This window comes from Trichechus manatus, unplaced genomic scaffold (assembly GCF_000243295.1).
Source record: "Trichechus manatus latirostris isolate Lorelei unplaced genomic scaffold, TriManLat1.0 scaffold00044, whole genome shotgun sequence".
Taxonomy (NCBI): Eukaryota; Metazoa; Chordata; class Mammalia; order Sirenia; family Trichechidae; genus Trichechus; species Trichechus manatus.
The window spans coordinates 14,065,373-14,077,630 of record NW_004443980.1 but is presented as its reverse complement, the minus strand read 5'-3'; the positions used below and the strand labels follow the sequence as shown (position 1 = coordinate 14,077,630).

The following is a 12,258-nucleotide window of genomic DNA, read 5'->3' as shown; positions in this document are numbered from 1 at the left end:
GAGAGAAAGCCTCTTGTGACTTTTTGTGGTGGAACACAGAAAACCTATGGTGGTGGCCTGGCAAGGAAGGAGCTGCGGAATAAATACCTCAACCTGACTCTCTTTCCACCCTCCAAATTCTTTCCAGTACCTTCCAGAAGGAAGAAGGCACAGGAGCCCACCAGTGCAATCCATTTAAGTCCAGCCTCCTGGGGCACAAAGCCGGGTGAAGAAGGGTGAACAGAGGATCTGGAGAGCTGAATGGAAAATAACCAGCATAATCCACATGGCTCACTCGCCTTCTAATAAGTCTTTGCTTATTTGGCTCACCCTGAATACCCCGTTTAAAACTGCAACCATACATCACTTACAAGAGATGCACTTTAAATACAACAACACAAATAGGCTGAGAGTAAAAGAACGGGAAAAAATATACCATAAAATACTAATCATAATGAAGCTGGTGGGGCTAACATTAATATCAGAAAAAGTGACTTAAGACAAGGAATATTATCAAAGACAAATACAAACATTACATAATGAAAAAAGGGTCGCTTAATCAGGAAGATACAACAATCCCCACAGTATATGTATCTAATAACAGAGCTTCAAAATACATGAAACAAAAATTGACAGAAATAAAAGCAGAAAGAGACAAACCTACCATCATACCTAAATATTTTAACATATCTCTCTCAGTAACTGATGGTAGAAGAAGACAAAAAAAAAGGATACAGAAGGAGAGAAGATTCGAACACCACTATTAAACACTCAACCTAACTGACCTTTGTAGAATTCTAGACTCAACAATGGCAGAACTCATATTCTTAAATGCACATAAAACATTCACCAAAATAAATCACAGGCTAGGCCATAAAGCAAGTCTTAATAAATTTCAAAGGACTGAAATTATACAGATACGCTTTTTAGACACAATGGAATTTAATTAAAAATCAATAATAAAAAGAAAACTAGAAAATCTCCAAATATTTGGAAACCGAGCAACACACCTGTAAAAAATCCAAACAAATCACAATGGAAAATGGACTCCTTGAAAAACAAGGCAGTGATCAATGAGCCACGTCTGCTGTAGGCAATGGGGAGGAGTCACAACATTCATATGGGCCAGACATTTGCCAACCCTGCCTTAAATGTTGATGTTCTTGGCCTTCTTCTGTTACCATGCTGTATGTCCCCTAATTCATACAATCGCCCATCTCTGACCTCTGAGCAACTACCTCTAGATGTCTACTTTGGCTCAGATCTACCTCCTGAGTTTCATACCTGCCAGTAGCCTACCAGACACTTTACCTAGATATTCCAGAGACACCTCAATCAACTTCAGCATGAGAAAAACAAGATTCTCTATTCTCTCTCGTGTTGCCCAATTAACTCCAGCCATCTCCACCCACTGTGTTTCTATCTCAGAAACTGATGCCATCATCCATCCAGGTGCCCACTCCAGAAACCTGGGCATTCTCTAAGACTCTGTATAATTTCCATATCTAATCCGTCAATAAAGATTCTGCTACTTTAATTTTTCTCTCAATTCCTTTCCTATAGGGCTTCATTGTTTTTCACCTGAACTACTTCAATGTCCAAGGTCGCTGGGTGACACAAATGGTTTGTGTTCGACTACTAACCTAAAGATTAGTGATTCAAACCCATCCAGCACCACCACAGGAGAAAGGCCTGACGATCTGTTTCTGTAAAGATTACAGCCAAGAAAACCCTATGCAGCAGTTCAACTCTGAAATACACAGGGTCACCATGATATGGAATCGACTCAACGGCAACAGGTTTATTACAATATCCAAACCACTTTCCCTCCCTGAATTCTGTATTCTGCCAATCAGTGCTCCACTGTACTCCCAAAGTGATCAGTTTGAAATGCAAATCTGACAACTGCATTCCTTCTCTTAAAAGCTGTAATTCTCTACTACCTACAGCAATGCTTCCAAAAGTGATGGGAAGGGCGAGAGCAGGTGTTACAACTCTATCCCTCAGAGATGCATCTCAGCATCTTAAGGAAAAAGAAACTATGACATCTGAAAACACATAATACAAATTACAGAAAGTAAAGGACTATAAAAACCTGCTTAGCTAGTGCAGATGCAGAAGACTGAGCCAAAACCGCCCCATTAGGTTTCCAAGGAACACCTAGTGGATTTGAACCTCTGACCTTTTGGTTAGCAGCCATAGCTCTTAACCACTACACCACCGGGTTTCCAGTATAAAAGTACGGATTTTAAAAGGTTTTTAAAAATGACAGGATAAAGTACAAACTTTTGGGCCCAGCAGAATCTACAATCTAGCTCACGCCCTCTCTGGCCTTACCTCTCAACTCTGCAACTTGTTTTTTTTTCCTGTCTTGACACTTTATTCCCTTAGCCTAGAAGGAATCTCTCACGCTACTTTCACTTTATACAACTACTACTCAAATCACTTCATCTCCCTATTGACCCTTCCTTAACTTTAGCACCATCTCCACTTCCCTCAAGAACGGATCACTCTATTCTCCTCTTTCTGCTAGCATGGTATCTGGCTTATGGTTTTGTAATAGCATTTCTCACACTCTATGACAATGATTATCTGGTCTTTGAATTACGGTACACAAACACTTTCCAAGAGCATGGCAGTCTTTAGGGGGTCAGTTTTCAGATCCTCACTTCTATATGTTCTTTCCTAAAATGGATCTGACCGAGAACTGGCCTGCGGGTTCTCCATTCCCACAGGCACAGGCAGGATGGTCTTTCTGCCACTGATTTTACCTTGATGCATTGCCCCAGGGCACTAAACAAGGGGACATATTAAATTATGATTTGAGGTAAGGCTCCTTTAAAAATTACTCAAATCAACATAAACCTGCCTAGGACTTGTTTTTCCATGTCTTCTATATTTATATTAAAAGCGTAGAGGGTGACAATGTTGCACAACTAGAAGAATATAATCAGTCCCTGAACTGTACATGTAGAAATTGTTGAATTGGTGTTTGTTCTGCTGTAGATAGTCTCAACAACAAAAGTAAAATAAATTTTGTATGCATATGGAAATCCTGGTGGCATAGTGGTTAAGAGCTACGGCTGCTAACCAAAAAGCTGGTAGTTCGAATCCACCAGGCACTCCTTGGAAACCCTATGGGGCAGTTCTACTCCGTCCTATAGGGCTGCTGTGAGTTGGAATCGACTCGACGACAATGGGTTAGGTAGTTTATATATAAAACTAAAATTTATATATAAACTACCTTTAGAAGTGTACCTTTAAAACTGACTAGAATATTCTAGCCTATGTTGGCCTGTGTCAGTTATAGTATATCGCAGAGTGGGAAAATGAGAGTAAGTATTGTCAATAATCCGAGATGGGAGAGCTAAAAGAGCAAAGTGAAGAAAGTTAAAAACCCGAGGTGGAAACGGCTTTTTTTATCTACTTAAATCCAGGCCAAATCTTTCAGGTTTTCTCAGTTCTTATCTTGGGAACATGTCATTAGCTGAAGAAGAAAAAAATAAAAAGCACCTCTGAACATCTGAAGCTGTATGCATTTATTGATGCTGATCCATTTGACTATAACTGAAATGGTTTTCAGTGCTACCGAATTTTTCAAAAGACATTAGGTAAATATCACAGACAAAACATTTAAATGTATGTTCAGATCAGACGTGTATCTTTCAATAAGGCAGTTAAAAACTCATTTTCAAACAAATTATATCATGAAATATTTGTTCCAATTATAGTCATTTCTCATTATAAAATGTTTCTACTTCTTAACTCTTATTATAAAAAAATTATATGCCAGCTGCTGAACCAATTAGTTTTCAGTTTCACTAAATAAAATGTCAAAAGTTTGATCAGAAGGTCTAAAGAAATTGATGGATTTATTTCTGATTTTTATATATGATTTTTATTTAATTATTTCTTAATGCCCATCAACAAAGTTCATTACACACTTTGTAAAAAAATACCATGCCTTCTATCATAGTCCTCATTATATAAATAACTTACTTTAATTAATTTTGCATTACTTTATTAAAAATTATATAAAAGAACAAAACTGCATTATTATATATTATTAAACAAATAATGTAAATATATAATGACTAGATTCCTCTCTTCCTGACTTCACTGAATTTAGTAATCTAGCTTACAAAATGTGTTTCATAATTTATTTTTCAGTGGTTTTTATAACATTTCTTAAAATGTATATTAACACACTCATATGAAATAAAAGGTGAAAATACATTTTCTGTCAGAAAGTCTAATTTGGCTGACTGGTTTGACAATGCAGACTACCTTTGTTAGTTCTGAAACTTTAAGAATTTAACAAAAAAGTTATTAAACATGTGATAAGGCAAAAATATTTTCTCAAAACAATATTGTACTGGCAAATACAACTGTCAAATATTATTGAAAACTTTGTCCTGAAATTAATAGTTTTATTTTACCAACTCTTTCTGAGTACATTAAATTAAACAAGGAGCCTCTATATAAGAAAGTAGAAGTTATAGCTGTCTGATAAATTTTGGTAAAGTCTTTTAAGTGAACCTCCCAGAAATTGAGGCGGCAGTGACTCTAGTAGCTGGGTACAACATCTTTTTACAAGACAGGTGGGTTCCAATTCTTTGCTACCAAGAAAACTGAAGGTGGCCCTAATTAAGTTGTCATTGATACAGCATTAAAAATAATACTTTTGATAATAGAGCAACATCTTATTTTTGGTATATAACTTAGTACAAAGAATTAAGTGATATTGCTATGTCAAAATTCCTTGGAGTCCACCAATAATTAGTATTCAACTGGGAAATATTAACTATATTCATTAATATTCAGCTGCGGGAAACTCCACTCAAACCATCAATAGGTATGTTTCCACAAAATTTTAGTTTTCATCAAAAATTTTACCACATTGATGATCTTTTGAACAATTACACACTAATAATTGTAATTATAGAAACATTTTATCAACTAGGCTTTTTTGTTGCAGAAAAGTATGACAAAATAAAATACTTTCATGAATAAAAATATATTAAGATAAAATGAGGAAGAAGCGTAACTGAAGTACAAATTCAAGGAGATAAAGGAATGATGCAAATTTTCTGACAGTTGAAGAGCTTTTTATCTAATTTCAAAACAGAGATAGTAGCTAATAAATTAATAGGATATTTTTATTCCATTTAAAAGACAGACTAAAAAGAGGGCTGCAACAATGAACAAGGAAGACTGAAGAAGAATTGATGCCTCTGAATTATGGTATTGGAGAACAATATTGAATATACCATGGGCTGCCAGAAGAACAAACAAGTCTGTCTTGGAAGAGGTACAGCCAGAGTGCTCCTTGGAGCAAGGATGGTGAGACTTCGTCTCAAGTACTTTGGACATCTTATCAGGAGGGACCAGTCCCTGGAGAAGATCATCATGCTTGCTGAGGTAGATGGTCAGCGAAAAAGAGGAAGACCCTCGAGGAGATGGATTGACACAGTGGCTGCAACAATGGGCTCAAACATAGCAATGACTGAGAGGATGGTGCAGGACTGGGCAGCGTTTCATTCTGTTGTATATAGGATCACTAGAAGTCAGAACTGACTCGACAGCACCCAGCAACAACAATTGTTTTTAATGTCAATATCTGTAACATACTGAAAATCATCCTTTATAACTACGGTTTATATATATCATGAAAACTTTTAAGTATAAAAATGTATTTGCAAAAATATAACTTTTATAGAAATAATTTATAAATATAAACTTTATATTTATAATTTTATACACACATTATTTGCAAAATCCTTTTAGGAGATAAATGAGAAAAATATTTGAAGACCACTGTTCAACCTACAAGCCCATAGCATTCTGTTATCCAAAAGATAAGGCCTTCCAAATAAAACTAAATTTAGGCCACATTTAAAGTTACAAAGCTTAATTTTATCACTTGGCAATAATCCTGATTTACAGTGATTTCCCAAAAGTTTATAGAAAAATAATTTCTTTATTCAAGTTAAAAATTAGTAATGCCTTTTATATAGCACTTGCTTTTGAACAAACCCTTTCAGACATTACTCACTTGAATTTTAAGTCATTTTCAGTGGACAGCTGTTGTGTTTTACATGCTCAATGTTCTTTCCCCTTTCTTTTGATAACAGAATCCCTCCATCCTGAGGAGAACCCATGCTACTAGGTTTCAGTGTAGAGTTTACACCACTCATTCCAACATCATTCTCTACTCCTGCACCAAAACCTCCAAGGTTTTGGTGAGTACCATCCACAAGCCTAGCCAGAACATTTTACCCTCTGACTATAATGACTGTTTCAGAAATGGACACATGATACAAGATTGGCCAGCAAGAATTCTCTCCAGGATTTTTGTCAGAGCCCTCAGCAAAAGGTGTTCCTCGTCTTCTGACACTGTGAATTTTAAGATCAACGAATGCCTGGGGCTGTCGGTAAAACTGTCATTGGTACCACCCGAAGAAGGCCTGTCTGACACTGAAACCAATGCATCAAAAACTATATCCAATAAGGTGGAAGGACCATGGGGAAAAGGCAGAGAGAGTCCAAGCCCTAAAATTATCATCTGAACTGCCTAGATCCAGCCAGACCTGATGCCATTGGGCTTCCTACCTCTGGGAACAAATCAATATATTTTTCTGTGCACATTTCTGTCACTTATAACCAAATGTTTGCTGACTAATACAGCAATTCTTGTAAGGTAAAAGAAGGCAGGCAGAGCAAATGTAACCATCCACATTTTACAAACACAAGTTCAGAGAGGAATATAGGACACTTTTACCCCGTGGGCATTCTGAAAACATTTTAATCAGAATAAAACTAACATTCATAAATATTCACCAAACAAGTAGTTTTCAGAGCAAAATTCATTAAGCCAAAAGAACTCCTTGATCAATTTTTTATACAGCAAATTTTCATTTTTATTTTACTTAAAAGTATTATTTCATAGGGACAATTTGATTCATCAATCACTTTTTTTTTTTTTTGTCCATACAGAATGTTACCAATTATATCTTCTACAACCATATATATGTTTTCCTTTATGGCCATTACCACAGGCCATATACCAACAAGACTTTATTCTTTCTTCAACGTTTAATCAACAAAGCTTGCAATATATAGCTTTGTCACAGTCCATTTTATTTGCTATTGATAATTTCCAGTAATTCTTTAAATTTTTTATGACTGATAGTTTTTATGTAATTCTTGGTTGTTCTATTATCAAGATCCTTACCAATCTCAAAAATGCTTTTCTCAACTATGTATTTCAGGCCCATCTGCAGAAGCCCCTCTCATAAAATGTGGTTTTATTGTTCTTAATCCCTTCCAAATCAGAGAGTACAGATTCTGTTGATGAATATACATACTGTGGGATACTCAACTCTGTGAAATGTACTCACAATTCAATGATCTGTAGCTTTGACAACAAAGTTGGTTTAGTTCAGGGTTTCTCAAGAGTGGCATTACTGACATTTTGGGCCACATAACTCTTCTTGTGAGGGGCTGTCCTGTGCATTATAGAATATTTAGCAGCATCCCTGGTCTCTACTCACTAATACAAGTAGCGCCCCCTCCCTCCCAGTTATGACAACCAAAGATGTCTCCAGACATTCCCAAATGTCCCTTGGGGTCATGGAGGGTAGAAAAGGAAAATCACCCCTAGTTAAGAACCACTTGTTTAGTGATCACCATTGATTATTTTTTATACAAAATACCAAAGGTACTGGAAATTTCCACGTTAGTCTGTGTGCCCTTATACAGGTCTTCTGAACAGTTTATTAGGTTACAACTGTTCTGGGATTTTACCACTAAATTCTTTAATACTACGTAACAGGGTCAGAACGTCCTCAGGGTCAAAGTAGCCAGCTGCAGGCTCAAAGAAGTTAAAAATTTCCCCAAGGTTCAATACCTAGTAAACACAGAGCTATGATCTGAACCATTTGGGGACCTAGTATATAGCTCTTTTCTTCTTTATACCATATTTCTCAGTTGAAGTCAGAGCTCTATATTTTTCCTCCCCAAAATCACTTATTACTATTTAAGTCTATTGTAGTCCAAAGATATAAGCTTAAAAAAAAATTGTTATTTACTGTTAACTGTACTGTTTATATATTTAAATATTAGATGTTTACTGCACTGTGTTATATATTTAATATTAGACACAACCTAAATATCCAAGAAAAGGAAATTGGTAAAACAAATTATATAAACATATGAACCTAATAAAAAACCTGTTGCGGTCGAGTCAATTCTGACTCATAGCAACCCTATAAGACAGAGTAGAACCGCCCCATAGAGTTTCTAAGGAGCACCTGGTGGATTTGAACTGCTAACCTTTTGATTAGCAGCCGTAGCTCTTAACCACTATGCCACCAGGGCTTCCATGAACTTAATACCTCTCTAAAATGATCATGTACAACAATATTCATCAACATGTTAATATATTCACAATAATGGCTGAAAATAAAATATAAAACACACATTTTTTAAGAGGATTTTTTTTTAAAAGGATATATATTTTACAGACATAATCTGATAGGATCAACATCAAAAATTTAACAATTATGAATTTAGGTGAGAGGATTATGTTTTAGAGGATTTGTATTTTTCACTTTTTTATAATGAACATAGATTGCTTACATAAAAACTATTTTAAATACTTTTATAAACAAATTTATTTCATATGCAAAAGTCAGAAAAAACAGTGAACCCCTTTAATAATAATGGTGTTAAGGGACAGGACTAACTATGCCACTGTGGATTTATTTGGAGTTATGTTTTCAGGACTATCATTTGACCTATGGTGTCTCTGAATCTGTTTAACATCAAGAGTCCTACTGAACCAACTGGCTTGGCTCCATCTGGGAAAACACGACAATACTCTTTATTGAAAACTCCTTGCAGTAGATAACCTCCTTGTTTACGTCTTTGGTCCTTAAACCAAGAGACCAGATTATTAACTGAAGTATAAAGAAATATGAAGAATTTACAAATTATGGATACTATCTGACAACAAAGAATAAAAAGCATATTTTTTGTTATTGTTTGCTTTTTTTAATAAATGACCCTCTCTTCCTTCTGCTTATCAGGCTTAATAAAGGTCCTATCTTGAGAGCCAACAAAGCAAGTCCAGCCTCTCCATTCCTTCTCTGCATGAACTTTAACACAGTAAGCCACTGAATGCTTACTACGTACAAAGGATTGACAGGCACCAGAAGGAATACAAAGATAAATAAGACAGGGCCTCTACCCTCTGGACACATACAGCACAAGACAGTAAGAACAGTATATAACTTGCACTTATTGTTTATGTACCTTGTTGCTCTTTTTCCAAACTAGGAGGGAGCAGTTTCAATTACAGGCAGAGAAAGCAATGTCAGTCACATGCAGAGAGGAAATAATGAGCTATTGGTCACAAGTATAAGTACAGCTGAGAGTATCTTTCCAACATAAACTGTAATCCATTACGACTTACTGTTATTTGTGATTTTACATTTGTCTGTGTATGACTTCACATTAACCTAGAGCCTGCTTTCGGTTTACTTGGCTCTCAGCTGTTCTTATCTGAGTTCAGATCTCTGGTGAGTTTCCAAGTACATTTATCCACTGTCCTCATACCTTCAACCTTGTGCATTTTTTCAGCAGCAAGGCAAGTAGGGTTATCATAATTTATTCCTTGTGATCTGATACTACCAGAGTCAATGATTGAGTCTAAGAAGATAATATGTTGTCCAGAACGTGTACACAACTCTCACATTTGAAGCAAAGCCTCCATTTTGATTTGCTAGCCATTAACACAAATTTTGAGGGCATTTAGAACTAATCACCAATACCTATATAATAAACCAAACACCACTGCTGTCAAGTTGATTCCAACTCATGGCAATCTCATGTGCTTCAGAGTAGAACTGTGTGCCCTAGAGCTTTCAATGGCTGTTAATCTTTCAGAAGTAGATCACCAGGCCTTTCTTCCAAGGTGCCTCTGGGTAGAAACGCAAACCTTTCAGTTAGTAGCTGAGTACTTAACTATTTGCGCCACCCAGGGACCGCCTTAAAGATTGACACGCACCTGCATTTCTGTTTTTACAATCAACACGTATTATTCAAGTACAAAGAACAATTTTTATTTTTTAAAAAGTTCACGTCAATTAACTCTGCTCCATGTGCCTACCCAGATAGTTCTGACAGATCTAAACCTAAAAGGAACTGGTTTCATTTCTCCTAAAGCCAAGGAAACATTAACTCTCACATAGCTAAAAATACAGAATAAAGTAAGCTTTTATTAAACATTAATATGTGCCAGGGACTGTGTTAACTAATTAAATCCTCACAATAACCCTATAATACTCTTCTTATTCCCCTTTTGGAGCCCTGGTGGCAAAGTGGTTAAGAGCTCAGCTGCTAACCAAAAGGTTGGCAGTTCAAATGCACCAGCCGCTCCTTGGAAACTCTATGGGGTAGTTCTACTCCGTCCTATAGGGTAGCTATGAGTCGGAACCGACTCCACGGCACCTAACAACAACAACAACATCCCCCTTTTACTGTTGAGAAAACTGGGACACAAAGTAAAGTAACCTACCCTCAAATTCACATAGCTAGAGAGTGCAGAAGTGGACTCCAATCCAGATAGTTCAACCTAAACTTTATGTTACAGATTGCGCTACACTGATACCCTTGCCTTTTGCCTTCAAGGACAAAGGAGCAACAGTAAACTTAAACACAAAGAATAAAAAACAAACAAACAAACACCATGGAAGTCACAACAATCAGTAAAGGGGCAAATCTGAAATAGCACCTCTTTACCAGAAAAAAAGTATTTATTCAAGAAAAGAATGAATGAATGAATGAAATGCATGTGATTTATACTCGCTCATTTCCCTGCAAGGAAAATGACTCGGACAAGGGGGAGGGAGTGGGCAAGAGGAACAATAGAGCGTACAATTTCACAGTGAAAACCTGCCTGTTATTCTAAACAACGACACTGACAAAATCTTGCCTAGAATCACTTTACCATTCATTCAAGAGCAACAACATACATCCCTTCCTTTAACGAGCACACATTTTCTAACCCCAACACACAACCGAAAGGATTCCTAAAGACAGCCAAAAAACACAGAGCTTAGACATCAGAGTATGTGATTTTAGTGTAGGCACTAGTCAGCTCGGTGATCTCCAGCCAAGTCACTTTTCCCTCTCGGTCTTAACCTCCTAAACTGTAAAGTCAGGGTTTGTTCTGTTTTGTTTTGAACTACGTTAGGCTGCGATTTACAGCTCTAAGAATATGTGAACCTGCAAGAAAGTAAACTCTTGTAAAACTTGGAAAGGCTCGTGGACACATTTAAAACACCGTGCACTACGGGTTCTTTGGTGTGTACCCTTCTAAGAAAGACGCCCCTGGCCGCCACAATGTACGGCACGGCTTCCAGGCCCATAGGACTCGGGGAACAAGGTCAAGTCCACCTTTCAACAATTGCCGACGACTGCTGCGTAAACTTCTGCTCGTAATATAATCAAAGTCAGAATTCTGGGGGTAAAAGTAGCGGGGTGGGGGTGGGGGCGAAGGAAGCACTATTCCAGGTCGTCTAGGACCGCAGTCCAGGCCCCACGGGTTACAAAAGCCCAGAGAGTGCAAGCGCCTTGCCCCGAGTCACAGAGCAGTCAAGCAGAGAGGTTAGGGCTAGAACCTCTACCTCCAGGCTCCCCCCGCAGCGGTCCTTCCCCAGTAGAGCGACGTCAGCAAGGAAGGGAGGCGGCGGCGCGCGGAAGCCGGCAGGGACGGCAGGGGCGGCACGGTTACCTGTGTCGGCCCCCGCCCCGGCGTGCAGCAGTCTGACCTCTGGCTGCCGCCCGTCGCCGCCCGGCCTGCCCCGCACCACCTGCCGCAGGAGCAGCCGCACGCGCCGCGTGGCCGAGCCGCCGTAACCGGCGGGCGCCCGGAGGAGCAGGAGCCGTGACTGCATGGGGCCGGGGGCGCTGCAGGGCTCAGCAAGCGATCCGGGTCACGAGCCGCGTCCCAGGCGCGCAGCAAAAAGCGGCGCGGCGAACGGGACAGGAAGCGGCACTGTGCGAGTCCGCCGGAAACTCCTTCCCCCGGCGCTGCCGGTTGAGCCGTCTCGACCCGCCTGGCCGGACCCGCAAGGGCGGAGGGCGCCGGGCGCTGGGGCGGACCGCGAGGCAGGAGCAGCCGAGGGCTGGGCTGGTCGGGCAGCGGCACACGCGTTCCCCAGCCGCAGAGCTGCGGTGCCCTCGGCTCCGGGCGCGCTTCAGCCTGCCGGAGCC

General features: G+C 38.9%; 1 protein-coding gene across 4 annotated transcripts in view; it reads right to left on the bottom strand.

Annotated features, from left to right (window-relative positions):
* Positions 1 to 12,003, bottom strand: part of VWA8 (von Willebrand factor A domain containing 8) — a 468,389-nt gene extending 456,386 nt beyond the window's left edge. For 3 of the 4 annotated variants that reach the window (XR_002824147.1, XM_023731623.1, XM_023731622.1), the window contains exon 1: positions 11,777 to 11,975. Coding sequence is in view for 3 of the 4 variants with exons in the window: in XM_023731623.1 (XP_023587391.1) it covers positions 11,777 to 11,939 (163 nt within the window). In the remaining variant the exon portion in view is untranslated. Of the gene's footprint in view, positions 1 to 11,776 lie in introns of all 4 variants that reach the window. The other variant, XM_004376614.1, reaches the window with a different exon arrangement.
* Positions 12,004 to 12,258: the final 255 nt, after the last annotated feature.